The sequence below is a fragment of the Puntigrus tetrazona genome, chromosome 8 (genome assembly GCF_018831695.1).
Source record: "Puntigrus tetrazona isolate hp1 chromosome 8, ASM1883169v1, whole genome shotgun sequence".
Lineage (NCBI taxonomy): Eukaryota > Metazoa > Chordata > Actinopteri > Cypriniformes > Cyprinidae > Puntigrus > Puntigrus tetrazona.
Genome location: NC_056706.1, coordinates 22,840,657 through 22,859,674, shown reverse-complemented (window position 1 = coordinate 22,859,674; position 19,018 = coordinate 22,840,657). Strand labels below are relative to the sequence as shown.

Sequence of the window (19,018 nt, the reverse complement as noted above, 5' to 3'; positions counted from 1 at the left end):
AAAATCAGCATAGTAAAATGTTTCGTGAAGGATCATGTGACATTGAAGACTTGTTTAATGACTGCTAACAATTCAATTTAATGTTTTGATTTGTTTCATTTTTCCAATCTCAGGTTATATGCTGGAGCCAGACCCTGACATGAGACCAGATATCTACCAGGTGTCATACTTGGCCTTTAAACTGGCGCGGAAAGAGTGCCCAGTACAGAATATCCACGTAAGACCTGCTCATTCACGCTTTCTAGATCTCTCCTGCTATTTCCTGTGCTATAACTACACAAGCTTCCACGTGCGTTTGCCCTGATCTGCTCTCCTGTTTTCCTGTCGCGCTCTGCAGGGTTTTTGTTCTGTATTCCAGCACATACTTCTCAATCGATGTTTAATTCATGCCTATCCCTTTCAGTAGATATCGTAAGTGCTTGCACGTAACGGCACAGGAAGTGGAATGTGGCTCATGGCTGCCAGCTGGCACGCATCCAGTAGCCCCTCCCACTCTGAGCATTATTGATAGCATAATGGAAGCATTGAGTCGCGATCAAAGACATATTAACATTGACACCCGCAAATGACGTTTAGAGTTCAATACAGGAAAGCCCTCTGTAAAAACTGTCCTTGTTTTTCCTGACTGAGATGTTTGAGAAATGAATAGCCAAGCTAATCACGTGCTTTCATTACACATTTGCGTTTGTGCCAATAAAATGCTTATCTTTTTTATGTCGATGATGTCGTGTTCTCTTATTTTTACACATCCATGGAAATTAAATCAATTTTTTTTTCTTCCTTTTGTTTTCGGCAGAACAAAGAAATACGTTTTTTTTATTTTGGGGTGAGCTGTTCCTTTAAGAACAATTTCATAGGATGTGACATTAGCAAAAATGCGTTATGAAACCATCTCTAATACTTTAATAGTATTTATATACTGTTGCAGTGTTTATTAATGTTATGGATTCATTTTCATTTTTACATTTTCTGTTTTCGTTTTTTTAGGTACTTGTCTTTTTACTTCATTTGTAATTCGAGTCATTTTAAACCTTTTATTTTTAGTTCATTTTATTTATTTACAGTTATTTTTTTTTTTTTGTTCACTGACATTTTAAACATTTTATTTTAGTTGCAAGGATAATATTTGTAATTTGTGTTTATTTAATATAATATTTAATATATTTATAATTTTTATATTCAGTATTGTGTGTGATTTGAAGGTGGTTTATGAGGACACTGCCAATGTCTCCGTAATTCAAAAAACATAAAAAAACCAAACTAAATGGTGTTGAATTCTCTGTTTCACTGGAATGAGTTGCAGATGTTTCGACAAGTCGATCAAATGCAAAATTAAAAATGAAAGGACAAAAGTATAACAGTAAATCGTTAAATAATATCCTGCTTATTCCGTCAGAATTCAATAATTCCAACAAAACTCCCGGAGCCAATCAGAGCGAGTGAAGCCGTGGCCAAGAAGAGTCAAAACAAAGCCCGGTGAGACTGTCGCTTAACGTTTGAAGCCGCTTTCAGTTTTCTTTAGATTTAGGATGCATGCGGTGTTTTGTGTCGTTTTGATTGAACTTTCCTGTCGTTCAGGCTCACTGATCCAATCCCTACAACCGAGACGTCCATAGCACCACGGCAGCGGCCCAAGGCTGGCCAAGCTCAACCCATCGCAGGCATCCTGCCCATCCAGCCAGCCCTCACTCCTCGTAAAAAAGCCAACGCACCTGCAGGACACGGCCAGCCAATCGGTGAGTGTTCGTTATTCACCTTCATCCAAAATCAAACACAGTATGTGTGGCTTCAGTCTTTGACGCTCACTTTTACTCTCTTCCCCTGACGACCCTTCACACGTTGCATTGAGCGACGCGTGTCTTTGGCTGACACGCACGGCTCTAGTATTCCCACTGGTTCAATCAGTGTGTCATTACAGAGAGCTTTTAAAACCTCACTAATGAGCCTGAGCTATCGAGCCCCTGACAAGCTCAATCCTTCCTATTTCTGAAGTCAATGCTAATTAAAGCACTACATGTCTCATTCATAATAAATATCCCTGTGTATTGTTATCTTCTGGATAAAAGCATCTGCTAAATGACGAAATGAAAACGTTTCAGTAATTAACCACTGAAATTGTACTGTAATTTTTAATATATGGCAATGTGAAGCTGGATTTTGGACCAGTCTGATTTTTGTGGGCGTGGCTTTCCAGCATGGTTATGAATTAAATGAAAGGTTAAGGGTTAGTAATTACTATTGCTGTTGTTTTAAAAAGAGATTCTGACTGTTATTTATCACAAATTGCATTTTAAGAAATGTATAACGCTAGAAAAACAAATACTGATCTTTTTCTGTACAACAGAACCTGAAAAAAATATTTTAAAAAAATATTAAGCAGCACAACAGTTTTCAACATTGATAATAAGAAATGTTTTTAATAGGAAAACATTTGCCATCACGTTAATAAGATTTATGGAGCTCTGCATATGACATCCATTGTTAATTACATCCCTCATTCAGGTTAAATCGTGAAACTTAAAGCAAGGGAATAGATTACAAATTAATAAATTGAACAAATTTTTAATTGTGGTCGTGATTATTCAAACTACTTTCCTTGTTCATTTGAGCGACCTTTTTTAATGTTGTTTTTATTATGTTTTTCTATTGGTTCACAGGTGTTAACATGGCTTCCCAATCACAGGTTCCTGTCGCTCAGCATCAAGCCACGCCCACTCCAATGCAGGCCACTCCCTCTCCACCCCAGACCACACCCCAACATGCACAACTTTTTGTGCAGCAGCAAAACACAGCCTTCTTTACTGCTCAACAGGTAACTGCTACACGAACCATTCTAGAAATAGTTTTAAAAACAATAAAAATCGAAATCAGAGTCATCATGAAATAAGATTTAACCTTATTTGCTTTCTTAAAGGGATAGTTCACCTAAAAATGAGGAATCCTATGTGTATGTGACTTTCTTCTTTCAGACAAATCCTATTGGAGTTCTAAAACCCCTCTAAGCCTTTAAATGAGTATTATGAATATGTGCATGATATTTCACGTCTTTTGAAGTGTAACGACTATCACCCATTTAAACCCATTCAAAGGCTTGGACAATTTTTATTATAACTCTGATTAGATTAATTTTGGTTCATATAATATAATATCAATATCAATATGAACACTATCTGAAATAGAAATGTTTTTTAACATTATAAATGCGTTCATTATTACTTTTGATAAATTGTAAGCATCCTTGCTAAATAAGCAAGAGAGAAGTGTTAAATCTCCCAATTCAGCTGTGATCACAAAAATAAAGAAAGTTTAAAATCTATTCAAATAGAAAGAAAATTTAAATAGCTTTTGCTGCACTTCGGATCAAATAAATGCTTCCTTGGTGAGCAGAAGAAAATAATCTTACTGTTCAAAACAATAGATTGAAACAAATGTGCTTTAGAAAATAATCTGGAAAATGTTACTGGAGACGTTATCATTCAAAACTGGCGGTTTCTCCTTTAATGAATGCTACTTTATCAGATACAAATGAAAATGTCTACGAAACTTCTAAAGCCACTTGATTCCCTTTAGAGATGCATTCATATAAACCCAGATATCAGAAAAATGTGTTTTAAAAATCATATCACCGTTATTGAAAATAACTACTGCGATGCATATTGATACTGAATTATTGTCCAGCCCTAATTGTTGCACCTCCTATTTTAGCAGCAGCACTCAACGCAGACCTCTGTCTTACCTGCTCAAACGGTTGCATCATCCTCCACCCCTGTTTCTACACAGTCTAAGCCTAAGAACAGGGCACCCCCTCCGCCCATACACCACCCTCAAACCAACCGTCTCGCATTATCATCAGCCCCACAGACAAAAACCAAAGCAACGGCCCCGGTCCCGCCTACAGAGTGCTCACGTAGTAACAGTATAGATGGCGATATCACTGCGACCTTGTCTGCCCAACCTAAAACCAAAGCTATGGCACCTCCACCCCCCACATCACACGCCTCCACCCTCCCTCCACCTAAAACCACCTCAGCACCATCCGCTGACTCTGAAGTGGACCCAGAGCAGAGGGTAACCCTCCCAACATCTGTGTCTGCTCTGTTAGAGTGATTTTCCTTGCTTCCTAAAGCCTCCTTCCTCCCTTTGGTGACTCGTCTTGCATGTTAAAGGGAGTAGTTTACTCTCAAATGAAAATGAATTCCTTTCCATTTCATTTCTAAGAATTAACATTGTTGTGAAATCAGTAGGTGTTGATAGCCTTCATGGCAAGGTGTCATGTACAACACCAGCGGAGGTGCTCTATCTAATAGCCATATGGAGTTTTACATGGATGAAAATTAAGCTTTGAATATATAGACATTAAAGGATCAGACTTGATGCACAACTTGAATACGTTTTAACAGAGGTTTTGTCTACTGAAAGTTTTGGCATTGGCATGTATTGAACAGCATTCATTCCACATTTTCATTCATGTCAAAAATGATATATGCCGCTATCATGGTCATGACACAACTTTAACAACCTCATGTTGTTCCAAAGCCATATCATCTGTGTTGTTCCTCCGTAAAATACAAAAGTTGACCTGAATGTTCACACAGCCAATAAAGTATATTTCGATTTCAGACATCATATGATAGCTTTCTGTGATAAACACACAAATTTTAAAAATGACTTTCTCTGCCAAAGTTTAATTTTATGCCCAAGTATTTAAATTTATGGCATTAGTGTATGGTGCTTGACATCCTTTCAGCACAATGCTGTTTGTTCCAATGCGCAAAGTTTGGCTATGCGCCAGTACAAAGTGGATTTGAGGGCAATGACAGAGCATGTGATTTTAAGTGAATAATGGCTTGCATTTCAGTCTGTTCTTCCCCGAAATCCAATGGTTTCGTGGTGGTTTTGTCATCTTTGTAGCTCAGCAAGGAGGTCTATAATCACTTCCATTGTGATGGAAAATGTGAAAAACACTGTTTTATGGATTTGGGGTGCCATGAGAGGGAATAAATGAAAGTTATTATATATAGTCAGACATTTCTCCTTTCAAACCTTGTAGATATGTCCTTATCTCACAGATCAGCTCTTTTAAGCAAGTCAATCAGATTTGCCTTTTATACATTTGAAGCTCTCTTTCTTCACCTTTCAAAGACCACCCTCTTTTCTACAGAATGTTTGTTTTGGTATATTTGAATTCTTTAATAAATATCCTTCAGATTTCATGGTCTTTAATATTGCCTCTATACGTTTCTTTCTGTAAAAGTCTGTTGGCGGAAGTCGTGGAGTGCATAAAGTCGGCTCCTTGACTCCACCCTCTTCTCCCAAGACCGCCCCAAAAGGAGGCCACAGACGAATTCTGAGTGATGTCACACACAGCACCATATTTGGAGTTCCTGTGAGCAAGTCCACTCAACTGCTTCAAGCTGCTGCTGCAGAGGCCAACCTCAACAAGTCCAAGTAAATCAAGAAAATACATTATCATTTGTAGTTCAGTGGTTTGATCCATTGTCCAGCACTGAGTAAAGATGAAAACGAAGATCGTATTGGTACTACAGCTACCTAACTGAGTAGCCAAGTTGCAACATTATTGCATGTCACATCATGCACAAAAACATTGTTTGCCGTGGACTTGGTCTTGTTATATGTGAACATTCTGATAAATTCAGTGTGCTCGATTTAAACCTTCATTTCCAGTATGACAAATCAGCTGGAAGTAATTCAAGCCACGGTTTTTAACATCTGGATCTTCTATGCTAAATAGATCTCAGGTGTTCCAACTGGCATGCCAAAATGTTGGAAAAAAACAGCTGTGTTGTCACCTGTGTCTAAAATATAAGGAGTTTATAAGGAGGTGTAAAATTAGAAGAACATTCTATGTTTGCACTGTAACTTAGTGTTTGTTTGGTTCCATCATTTCATTTTTTTTTCTTATGCAATGATTCAGTAAGCTGAACAGCCAGAGTGATCTCTTACTGTCCGTTCAACAAGCTCAATCGGCCAAAAAGCCCCCTATCATGGTCTAACTAGCGCCAACTCGAAAACGGGTTTGAAAGACACTCAAAAATGGCCCGACTTTGGCCAGCTGTCAGCTTAGTGTGTCACAGTCTTGGAGTTTTATGCAAAAATCGCATTGGAAGTGTAAATGGTTTATATTTCAAAGGTGATAACATGCTGAGGTCGTGTGAGAACACTGTAATGGGACTTTTTGAAGGACTTCTATTTTCTTCTCCCTGCTTCAGGTCAGCTAGCACCACTCCTTCTGGTTCCCCATGTTCATCACAGCAGAGTGTTTATCAGTCAGGGGATGCTTCGGGACCCTCGGTTGGAGCCCCTGCATCCTGGAACCCCTTCGGCGATGACAATTTCTCTAAACTCACAGCGGAAGAGCTACTCAACAAGGACTTTGCCAAACTGGATGGTAAAACCAATGTTATATGTGAAATCAAGTTACTTTTTAGCTCCCTCTACGTAGAGACTACAGATATACTGTGTATGTGTATGTATCTTTGCAGCTAACACAGCCGAGAGATCCTGCCCTGAAAATCTGATTTCTGGGTTGCAGTCCACGTCTTCAAATAAAGGCTTTCTCCAGGGAGGAGGTACAGACTATTTAGCTCTATATCTGTCTCTTTTATTTTTTTTTATGTCTCTCCCAGTGCTTGCTGGGTGTCTGGTAACACTTAAGACACAACCGCAATGCAAAATTGTAATGAATTTTATAAACTTGTACTGAACCTGGAACAGTTTCAACCAATGGGGGCTGGTGGATTTTCAGAAAGGGGGATAGTCCTTCAAATGTTACTGCAAACTCTGGAACGGAATGCCAGTTTTTCCACAATCCATACAATTCCCAAAGGATCTTGTCCCACCCTGCATTTTTATCTTGAATATCCTGTTTCACCCAGAAACATACCAGAAGTAAAGTGGGTTGTGGATGTTAATTTGTGACTTTCAAACACTCTGGCTTTTTCAGTGACTTTAAAAAGCAGTTAATGTACTTGACCTCCCCGAGCCTTCCAGAAATAAAGTAACTTGTGCATCTCACCTGCTGGCAGCCTTGCTATAAGCCTTTCCTCTCCCTATTTATAGAGATAACGACAGATAGGGCACTCTACTTCCACCTGCCTTCTTGGAAACATTGTGGATAAACACTGGTGTCAGTAATCAGATGCAGTTAAAGGGTCAACTTTGTTATTGTGTGATTGCGACCTTTTTAGGTGTAGTTTCTCTTCACAGTAATTACAGTGGTTAGATGCGTAGTTGCGTACATATGAACCGGCGTTACATAAGCTAACGTGCGCTTGCTACATGTCTCATAAAACTAAAGTCTGGTTTTCTGAGCGCAGACACAGGAAGCGCATCTCGCACAGCGCGCGAGTGACCTTTCGTGTCGCATGAATGGAAAATTGTGCACAAAATGATGTCAAATCGCAGCTTTGAGTATTCACATAAGCATAATCGATTATGTCTTTACTTAACCTTTAACGGTTAGAAAGTGTTTATTAGAAGTTGTTTTATTTCATTTAAACACAAATGTCAAATCGGTGTCTATTATGATAAAACTTTAATATCAAACCTTTTATTATGTGTCTGGCAATTTTAGTGAAATGCATCAAATACACTAAACCCATTGGATTTTAACCAATTTGAAATTTATTTGAAATTTACTGTTGATTTAGTCAACTAAAATCTTAAAAGAATTCAAATATTCAAAAATGTAGGATTGGTTCTTGTGCTATGCAGTCCGATCGTCGAGCTGCTTCTCGACTACTCGCACTAAACGGGCAAAATTAACACGAGGACCCTTCGAACTGCGTAGCCTCAATTTCACCATGGTTTTGATGTTTTCATGCATGGGCATTAAGGGGAACACTAAAGTTAGGGCAGTCGGTTTGTAGCTCCACTTAGTGAGGGGCGATCAATTTCTGACATGCCACTGATTCCCTCACACTACATATCAAAGCACACACGACGAAGCTGAAGCTCAGAGATTCAGAGAGTCCGGATTCAGTGTGCGCCTGGCTTAAAAGAGGTGCATGCATGATGATTCTCAGCCGAAAGCAGAGAGTGGATTAGCTTTTGGAGGTCTTACATAAGCACAGTCTGGTAATCCTCTCTGAATCTGATGACACACTAGATCATGCTGGGTAAATTTAAGGCACAGGTAAACCTTTTGAGAGCCGCGGGACGCATGTGTACTCTGATCTGTGAAACGCACACCTTTCCTGACATGATTGGTAGCTATATTCTGGGACCGAATGGGACCAGTAAGCGATCCGGGGCACCCTGAAAACTGCATAACAGTATGATTATAAAAAAGTGCGTAGCTACGCCCTGGCAACCTTTGATAATACTTTAGTTCCGTCTGTTTATTCAGAAGCGGTTGAACTTTAAGAAGATCTAGAAGATCTTTCTTGACTTCGCTCATGTTTAAAGGTTGATGGTTCGTTCTCTGCCCTAGTGAAAGGGGGAAAGCGAGCGTTCTGCTGTTCTGTGACCTGAGTACCCCCTCCTCTCCCCATACCCTCGTCCCAAAGCCCTCCTTTCTGTCACAAAGACTGTGAGTAAAACTCCAGCACCGTAACAAGTCTGATTCTCAACTGATCCGCATGCATCTGATTTAATGAAACCATGACGGTTGCATCATTCTGACCGTTTGGGAGGCTTAACTAATAGCCTGTCTGGTAGTCGAGTACTTTCTCTTCCCTCAGCTCAAGTTATAACCCTTAGCCTGTGAAATAAAGATTGGCTGTCTAACACAAATAATAGGTTTGTTTCAAACTGTAGTGTGCTACACCTGTGGTCCTCAGAATTCGAGTGCAAGTGTTCTGTTGTTACTGCATGCTCTAGCAAATGTGGTCAGTCATTTGGCAATTCCAGACATACAAAATGTCTGAAACTTTCCTTATGTATTTTATCCCTCGGACATGTTTGTTTTAAAGAATTTCTTTCTTTCTTTATTATTTATTGATTCATTTTATTTTGGGTTGTTTTAGTTACAGAAGTTTGTGCAATTATATTCCTGCAGGATTCAGAATGGTTAATACTTCTACTAACTCTCTTAACAAATATCAGTGCTTCACTTAACCCCTCTTTTCTCAATCACTATCCTCTGCTTTTCCCTGTATCCTTCTTTTGTCCTTACTGTATCTCTTCTCCTTCCATTACTGGCTTCCGCTCCTCTGCCTTATCATTTCTTACGGTTTCCTCCTCTCCTCTTCTCTCCTCATCTAGTGTAGTCTCATCTGGTCTCCCCTCTCCTCTCCTTTCCACCTCCTCTTTTCCTCCTTTCCTCTCTTCTCCTCCTCCTCCTCTTTACTCCTCTCCTCTCCACATCCTTTCCTCTGCCTTATCATTCCTTACAGTTTCCTCCTACTCCTCTTTACTCCTCTCCACTCTCTCCTCACTCCATCTCGCCTTGTCTCCACCTTTTCGCCTTCTCCTCCTTTTCTCTTTCCTCCTCCTCTTCTTTATTCCTCTCTTCTCCTCCTTCCTTCATCCTCCCCACTTCATCTTGTCGCCTCCTCTCCACCTGTTCTTCTCCTCCTCTCCACATCCTCTCCTCTCCTCTGCTTTATCCTTCCTTACCGTTTCCTCCTCTCCACCTCTCCTCTCCTCTCACCTTACTGACTCCTCTATTTCTTTTTTCCTCACTCCTTCTTGCCTTTTTCCTTCTCCTCATTGTCTTCTCTTTTCTCACGGAGTAGAGAAGTTGATCGAGGGTTTGAAGTCTCCAGAGCCCTCTTCCTCCCTGATTCTCCCTGACCTTCCCTTGAATGACCCCTTCAGCCCTGCAGACTGTAGTCATGGTAACCAGCAGCTTGTCTTTTTTTATTGTCTATAACACCACAACCGATACATAGCATTATTGGCCTTCATCGCTCTCTGTTGGTCTTTTAATGTTGACTGTTTCCTCAGTTCAGCTCAGGGTAACACCTGGAACTCCTGGACGTCCCTAGTCGTCCCTTTTATTGACCACTCCTTCTTGTCTGTCCTGTACTTACAACCTCACAGCGGTCTCATCTCTCCACCTGTATAGTTGTTGTATACTTTGTCTTCAGCTGTATATATTTAAATTATCCGGTTTAGAGAGTGCTGCTTAATGCATGGTGTGTTGATGTAACCGTGGTCTTCTTTCTCACCTGTACCTTTGCGACACAAAGCATCATATTTGCCCATTTTCTCTTTATATTTCCGCAGCTGGGATGGATTCTCTAATCCCTGGTCTGGATCCTCTACAGACTGATCCTGGGTCAGCTGCACTACCAGGTCAGCAGTTCTGTAAATGTGATTCTATTCTTTCATACAGCGGCTCACTGAAGCACTGAATCTGCTGACATTAGGCTGGGAAAATCTGCAAGGTGTTCTGAATGACATAATTACTACCAGTTGTGAACTTCCATAGCAGCACAATAAGAAGGCATCATGGCTGTTAGAATGAAACAAGTTTACTGTAGATGGTTCTGGTTTTAAACAAACCCTTTGCTCTAAGTATTGCTCTAGCTAAACGGAATGCATTGTCACATGGTGCTTGATAGATCACAGGTTTGTGATCAGTGAAAAAGGCGTAGGATATTGCTTTGGCACTTGCTCTATTATAAGATATTAAAAATGCATTTTCTATGCGCCAGGAAATACAATACTTTATTCCCCAAAGTGTTCTTAAAAAAGAGAGTCGGTAACAACTGTAAGCCTGTTCGCTGATAAAAACAAGCAATAACCACATGACTTCACCTAACAGTGATATAACTTGACGTCGCTTGGTGATGAAAACATGTGGAGGGGTCTGGTTGAATGATGTGCACTTAATTATGATTGCAGCAAAAAGATTAACCCAGTGGCACATTGTTGATCAACCTAGTCTTTTGGAACCAATGAATATTTCTTTAAAAGCCACAAAGTACTCCGTTACCGTTCCTGAAATTGATGCACATCCAAGTTGGACTGTTATTTTGTCTGTTTATATTGTCAGTAGAGCCACCTGGTGACCAACCATCTAACTGCATCCCATGTGTATTACATAACTTCATTGGTTATTTTGAGTTTTGTGGACCAGTTGGCTGTACTTAGTAATATTTTCATTTGCATGTATAATTAGATATTTTCACTGATATCATCGTGGCCCACCAAAAGGATTTGGTAACATTTATTTAGTATCCATTATATTTGACTGGCATGTACAGTGGTCTTGCATATTGTTTTCACTGAATAATGAGGAATTTGTGTCTGTGAAGATGAAACCACACAATGACTGCTATTTATTCAGAAATGAAGTGAATGAGTGGCACTGATTTATCTGCTACACACATTCATGTGCAGCACATTGTGTTATAAAAATAAATATAAATGTTTAAATTTAATCGATAGTGTTAAACCAGAAAGATCCAGAAAAATACAACAGATAACAGAATTTCTAGGGGGTAAATAATACATCATGTACAATCAGAGTATTGTGGGCCTTTTTCACTCTCTCTTAGTTCTCAATGCCGCTTTCTCCTCATCTTTTCACTCTTCGTGTTTTCTTTGCACTGCCCTTTCTGTCGCATCTGAACTTTTATGTTGTAGTTGAACTCTATTCTCAATATTCTATTTCTCTTGTAACTCGTCTTTCTGTTCTCTGTCGTTCTCGATTCTTCACGCTTGCCCTGTGTCCTCCAGAATCTTTGGTTGGACGGGATTCTCTCTTGGACGGGCCTCTCCTCTCCCACCCCTCCACTGGGGGTCTGATACTGGCCTCTTCCCCCTCGTCTCTCCCCACACCATCTACGGACCACTTTACCTCTTCTGCTTTGAGTAGCGGACAGTTCCACCAGGGTAAGAAACAGAAGCGCATTCACCATAGTGAATACTTCCTTCTTCTTCTTCTGTTCAAAGGTCATTTGGATACTTATCACCGCCTAAGCGTTGGTTGTGCAATCGTTCTTTTTTCAACACTTGTTTCAATCAATAAAAGGTTTTCGATTTTGAGCAAATAAATGAAATTCAGGCAAATGGTGAAGATGGCTCCGCGCTTTGACAAATGAAGCACTCCCAGGTCTCTTGACGGCCATTGCTTGCATTACTCACCTGCTCTTGCTCATCTGTACTCGTCACTCTCTTTTCCCCTCTCTCAAACTTTCTGTTTTATTTTCTCTCTGCCGGTCTGCTGTGGCACTAACCTCTTCCCGCAGCCACTGATCCAGCTCTCCAGGCTCTCTCAGGCTTCCAGTCCTCTGAGACTGGGGACCAAAGCTCCGATAACCAGTTTGACCCAATTCCAGTGCTTATCTCCAAAGGCTCCAGCCAAGGTAAGGGAGTTCAGATAACAGCATAAGTTTCTGGAAGAGAGCGCATGCATTTAATTCATCCTGAAGTGTAGAAGTATGGTCGCAAACCTATCAAACAGCGAAAGTTATTTAGACCTTGCTTCTTTGACGGTAAACCTGGATTGGAGTTCTAAAACGCAATAAGAAACACTTTTTTTTTTGACTTCACTGTTATATTTTGCCCTAAAATCAAAAGGAAATTATATTTTGCGTTGTGACGTTTATTTTGGCAAATGCTCAGTGCTTTTTTTTTTTTTAAAATCAATTGATATATTTTCATTTTAAAATATAATACATTGTGCATATACAGTTTGGGGCAATAGGAGTTTTATCAATAATTAAATCTAAAATATTACGGATGATTTTAACTTCAAATTGGTGGTTGATTAATGGTGTTCTGTTTAGCTTTCTATTCCTCAAAAAAAAAACACATTAAGTCTTACTGTCCCCAAACGTTTGACAGTAGTGAAATGAGTTTGAGGGTGAAAAAAAAAAACTATTAAAAATTGGCTTGAATTTTTTTTTTTTTTTAATGCAAAATAGCTTATATATAGATTTTTGATTTTGGGTTGAAATATGACTTGGCTTTTTACCTTTACAATATTCAAGTAAGCGATTTAATAATTTATCAAATTAAAATGTGAACTTTGACCTTAAAGTAGCATTACAGTGAACATAATTGCGCAAATAATTTACCCTTAAGACTTTGGGGTTTTTCTTTTTCATTCTTGCCATGCTCTTTAAACTATTCCGCTACTCCCCACACATAATCCTTACTTTGGTGCTGCTCTGTTATCTTTTAGCGTTTTATGCTTTCTCTTTCCTGCTGTTCATCTGGTTTTTGCTTTTTTTCCCTCTTTCCTCCTTTTCTTTTCTCATCCCTCACTCGCCCCCGTCAACATCTTCTTTTCATCCTCATTCTTTCTCCCACTTCTCGTTTCACGCCACCTTTCCTTCCTCTCTCTCTCTCCCCTCACTCTTTCTCTTTTCCTCTTTCCGGCATGTTCTAGGTGGTCACTCGCGCAGCAACAGTGGCAGTTCTGAGACCAGTCTGCCCTCGCTGGCACGCTCCCTTCTGCTGGTGGACCAACTCATCGACTTGTAGAGGATACAGAGAGAGGCAGATGAATAGAGAGACAGGGAGAGGGCAGCGTGCAATTCTTACATTTACAGCGAGAGCTTTAAAACCTCAATCTGAAGCAGTCCCATAAACCCTGTCCACCCTCGCACACATTTCCCTTTGACATTCTTTTCACATTTGCCGTATGTCTCTCTTCTGCTGAACCATAAACATTCTCATCAACTCTATCATCGATTTATGCTTCAGGATGTCAAAACATGGCAGCCGGTGATTATTTATGTCAACTTTGGAAATACGCGGGACGGCAAGCCGAAAGCCACAGACACGTAATTCTTTGTCTTAAATCGTGTGGCGTTTCAAAATAAAACTGACGATTGAACGAGAAGGAATGCAGGAAGGGATCTGATTCGATCCACTTCATTTTAAAAGTTTGAGGTTGGTAAGATTTGAGTGTTTTCAAAAGAAGTCTCTGATGTTCACCAAGGCTGCATTCGTTTGGTTAAAATAATAAAGTAAATACTGCGAAATTGTGAAATGTTATTGTGGATGAGCTGAATTTCTCCAGATTGTAGGGTCAAATTATTTAACACGCTGATTTGCGCAATAAAACGATTGCTGTCAGTATCGAAAACACAAGAAATCATTTATAATTGAATAGCTATTAAATAAACCTATATTGCATTTGATTAATTAGCATTTTTGCAACATGTGAACTTGCAAAGATTTTTTAAAACATCGCATTACTGCGTTGTTACCACATTTACTTAAGATACTTAAGAAATTTAGAAATTAAAAAATTTCAAATTATATATAAACTACAGCATACTCAGCGTGATTTAAAAAAATAAATAAATAATTAAAAATATATATATATATAATATATATATATTTTTTTTTTTTTTGTGAGAATTTAGTTTGTTTAGGATAACTATTTGACGAATCCAAACGTTTTTGTTACATGCATTTCTTTTTCGCTTATGATCAATTAATTGCTTCCTTGCTGAATATTACTTTCAAAAAAGAAAAACGATCTTTCTGACCCCAAACTTTTGGATGATACTGTAAGTTTTTGTCAGGTACTACCCAACACGAGTCTGACACTGCAGGTGTGTTGTTGGTATCAAACCGCAGCACTCAAAAAGCTGATAGCTACCTTAAAATGCCAGTGCCATTAAAACAGAACCGGAGTGTTCGCGTGTGCTTATATGTGACCCTGGACCACAAAACTAGCGTTAGTGTCAGTTTTACGAATTTGAGATTTATACATCATCTGAAAGCTGAATAAATGCTTTCCGTTGATGTGTGGTGTGTTAGGACAGGACAACATCTGAGATACAGCTATTTGAAGATCTGGAGCGTGAGGCCTTTAAAGTCAAGTTCTTGGCAATGCATAATACTAATCAAAACTGTAATTATAATATATTTAAGATAAGAAATGTACAAAATATCTTCGTGGAACGTGATCTTAATATCTTAATGATGTTAAATGGAAATGATAATGTTTACCCACACAATGTATATTCGGCTGTTTCTACAAATATAACACCAGCGATTGTGGTCCAGGGTCACGTATGTGTTGGTCCTTGAAAGCTGTAAAGTTAAAATGATCAGCAGTCAAATATATGAAGTGCTGTAAATGAAAAGCTGCCATCATTTTGTTCCTCTGTGATGTGCTTTCATCCCATCGTTTATTTATTAGTCGTTCCGTCTCTTCTGCTTCATTCGTTTCTTCTTTATACCCCATGCTTCTTTTTCCTTAGCTTTTTGCTATGATTACCGTGCCCTGTGCTGCCCCCATACTACACATTCAATGTTTATCATGTAAAGACACGTAAAGGGTAAATGCACTATGTAGATGAAAAGAAAACCTAAATCATATTGAGGGTGAATCAGGCTGCGATTTGTACAGGATGTTTGTACAAACTGAGAATCTGTATAAATGTATTATTCTCAAGACACGTGTAATAAGAGTATTTATCTGTATGTTAGAGCACAAAGTTCTCGTCACGTGTTTCTGGAGGCTGTTTTGGATAAACTTGAATACACGGATAGCGACTATCAGAGTTCTGCAGTTGTGAAAAGATCCAGCATTCATCCATCAAGCTTGAAACGATACATAAGCTGTTCCAAAAACCTCATGAGCTGCGCCTGTAGGCGGCATTTAAGGCATTATTTATTTTTAGCCATTACCTCCTCAAACACCAACCTCTATTTTGAGTCTTAACCTCTTTAAAACAGATATACGTGTTTGTAAGTTTTCTTGGTTAAGACTGAGCCTATGACGGACTGCTCTTCCTGAGGTCTCGTCTACTGCGTGGCGTTCACCAGACACCAGAGATTCAAATAAAACGATGATTCGTTCTTGAGTTACTGCCGGAAAATAACTAGCTGTCGAAAAACTGTTGTTCAACAGGCAATGCAGATTTTTGGGAAAGTGTTAAGGTTTGAAAAGTCATTCCAGCAATGAGTAATATTTCTCTTGGTTCTGATTTGTAAGTGATTTGTTCAATTGAATCAGTGTTTCGAACTGGTTCCCAACTGGAGCGCGTTTCCCAAAAGCATTGTTGGCCAGCTACGGTTGCTAGTTAAGTTTCCTAAAACCGTATATTGTCGTTCCAAAGAATACTCTTTGCTTTTTGTAAATTTTTGTAGTTGCACCTACTACTGCTCTTGAGTCTTGACCTGTGGCTAGAAGCGTGACAAAAACCCCGATCACACCAAGCACGATAACTACTAAAAACCACTCTCAATATGAAACGATAGCAGAGTCCACGCCACAGCTGTAACGATAACTGTATCATTTTCAGAACAATTTTTCCCAGCTGATGAACGATACGAACATCGACGGCCAATCAGAATCCATCCCGCAATAGCTGCGTGGACGCTAATGTGGTTATCTTTGTAGTTATCATTTTGGTGTGAATGTGGGTTCAATCAACAAAGCAAACTAAAACTAGTCAATAGTCCTCAGGCGCCACGTACGTTATGGCGGCATTTCTGAAAAATTACGAAGTTGAGCGAACTGCTAACTGAATAGCCGCGTATTGAAATAAAGCTAGTTGCCGCAGTTTAAATGCGATTTAAAAGTGAACGACTTTCTGCTGTGTAAGTGATCTGTAATAAAACATCACTAAATTAGTAGATGTTACTACTGGGCGTGACGTCATTAACAAACGTGGTTGGAACGACAGAGGCGCCAACAGGAGATGGTAGTAAACGGTGATAAATCAGCAAAACGGATGTTTTGTGGGAAACGCACCCCTTAAAGATCATCTGCTGTCACCTGAACGAATCAAATAAATTTTTAGTAGTGCTGTAAGACAATTAATCACGATTAATCGCATCCAAAATAAACGTTTTTGTTTAAATAATACTCTCTTAAAAATAAAAGTGCTTCACGATGCCATAGAAGAAACTTGTTGTCTAAATGGTTCCGTAAAGAACCTGAAAAGGTGTTTCACAAAAGGTTCTTTGTGGAACCAAAAATGGTTCTTCCGTGGCATCTCTGCGAAGAACCTTTTGAAGGACCTATACTTTTAAGAGTGCATATGAATGTGTACTGTGTATATAAGAAAAAATGTATTATGTGTACATGCTAAATATATTTAGATAATAAAATATAATAATATACGTGTAAGTATTTTCTAAACGTATACTGTATGTGTGTGTATTTGCATATACATAATAAATGAACACAGTACATATACAAATGTAAACAAACTTTTATTTTGGAGCACTAAAATTTAGTTTTATGGAAAAAAATGTATAGACATTCATTGTCGAAATGAAATTTCTAGAATGCATCTTTATTCCTGTAATACAATCTAATGATAAAATTAAACGTACAACATTGTAAATTGAAATTAAACTCCTGTTTTACTCCGTATGCACTTACATGAAAATCTGATAACAGAAATGGTTATTATACTTCAAGTTACCTTTTTGTTAATGGGCTGAGTGGGTAGAGTTAAATATTTCAAAATGGTGAAATATACCAGTCTTATCACTACCTTAAAGCTGCATTTATCAGCACATATCAAATATAAAACCATATAGAGCTCTATGTAAGAAAATGTCTTTCCGTACTATATGTGTGACGTTTGGGTTTTCGTAATTAGTTTTATCTGGAATAAAAAAAGATCATTTCTTTTGCGACGTAACGGCTTATAGAGTATACTTTTTTTGTTAAATGCTAAAACTGTTTTATTTTGAGTCATCGTTTTCTTTGAAGCTTGTGCTAATGTTGCATCGGTGGAACTTTGTACCGTAATGTTACTACCCGACCTCGAGAGAAAATTTCTGATTTTTTGATTTCAACGATTCTGTATGAGTTTGCAACCTGCCGTAAAAAAATGCAAGGTGCGAACTGTTCCAAAATGTACGAATGAAATTTTACAAATTGGCATTTCATAGTTATGAATTGTCACGAGTTTTCTGTTATCGAATCCTTCATTTTTCCTCCCTTCGCTTGTTTTAATGTGGCTGACCTATGCAATCTGACTGTAGTGCTCATGTTACTCTACTTAGTCTGATGTCTGTCTTGTGTTGTAGTGTGTATTAGAGCCCGTGCCAGGAGAAAATAATGACAACAGTAACAGCAAAAATCGTATCTATACTGGAATGCCATGGTTTTATCATATGTTATCAAGAGCCGCAATCTTTCTGTTCTTATGCGATTTAATGAAAATTCTGAAAAGAAGGATATTAAATAAAAGTGTAGATGGGAAAAGATAGTTGTGTCCTAATCTGTGTTGTTTGTGCCACGTTCAAATGCAGCAACTTTACGGAAGATTTTTGCGTAACATCCATTACACTGCAGCTCAGAATTTTTGGCCGGTAGGATTTAAAAAAATAATAAATTCAGCTTTTATTCAGACTGATAAAAAAAATGACAAGTATAAAAAAAGTATATATAAAAAAAATTGCACTGATAATTATCAGAAATGTCTCTTAAGGATCAATGATGCTGAAAATTTGGCTCAACAGGAAGTGCGTTTGTAAACATTGAAAATTCATCTATAAATGTAATATTTCACAATATACCAGTTTTTAATCAAATGTATTTCTAACTCGCTGATGCATTTATGGACTCCTTCATTATGACTTTGGTGAATAATGTTATTTTTTTAATGATGCAAAATATATAAATATATAGTTCTGTGACTTCTGACAATCTGCATCCATTCAAAATATTTATCCATATTTAAAATTCCTTACAAATAAAAACCCTGTCGTCATTTCCACCCTTCGTCTTTTCAATGGACAAAATGGAGACTTTTCTTAAAATGTAATTTCATGTTCTACGTAAGAATACCGGACGTGACCCATGAGGTTGTTTTAAATGAGAGAAATTCAGTGCATGTTCAGGTAGCAGGGGACTATTTTGAGGCACTGAGTAATATCCTATGGTATGGCTTGATTATCACACCGGAATTAGAGTACAGTTCCTTGTTATATCAGCCTCGAAAACTGCAACGATGCTAACGATCTATGCTAAGCTGCAGCTAAAAGTGCTAGGCCAGACCCAGAGATCAGCTGAATGGATTCAGAAACGGTAAAACTCAACTGTTTAACCGTTTAAGGGGAGTCTGAAAAAGTGGTGTGTTCCTTTAAGCTTTAGGTTTAGTGGCATACATTTGCA

General features: G+C 38.5%; 1 protein-coding gene across 11 annotated transcripts in view; it reads left to right on the top strand.

The window, feature by feature from the left end:
- Positions 1-19,018, top strand: part of aak1a (AP2 associated kinase 1a) — a 37,790-nt gene that overhangs the window by 15,224 nt on the left and 3,548 nt on the right. For 2 of the 11 annotated variants that reach the window (XM_043246243.1, XM_043246248.1), the window contains 12 exons: positions 114-217; positions 1,397-1,476; positions 1,579-1,736; positions 2,658-2,812; positions 3,706-4,068; positions 5,255-5,448; positions 6,231-6,409; positions 6,504-6,590; positions 9,699-9,800; positions 10,192-10,260; positions 11,650-11,805; positions 12,162-12,278. In XM_043246243.1, coding sequence (XP_043102178.1) covers positions 114-217; positions 1,397-1,476; positions 1,579-1,736; positions 2,658-2,812; positions 3,706-4,068; positions 5,255-5,448; positions 6,231-6,409; positions 6,504-6,590; positions 9,699-9,800; positions 10,192-10,260; positions 11,650-11,805; positions 12,162-12,278 — 1,764 coding nt within the window. Of the gene's footprint in view, positions 1-113; positions 218-1,396; positions 1,477-1,578; positions 1,737-2,657; positions 2,813-3,705; positions 4,069-5,254; positions 5,449-6,230; positions 6,410-6,503; positions 6,591-9,698; positions 9,801-10,191; positions 10,261-11,649; positions 11,806-12,161; positions 12,279-13,306; positions 18,111-19,018 lie in introns of those variants that run through there. The other 9 variants (XM_043246252.1, XM_043246244.1, XM_043246253.1 and 6 more) reach the window with 9 other exon arrangements.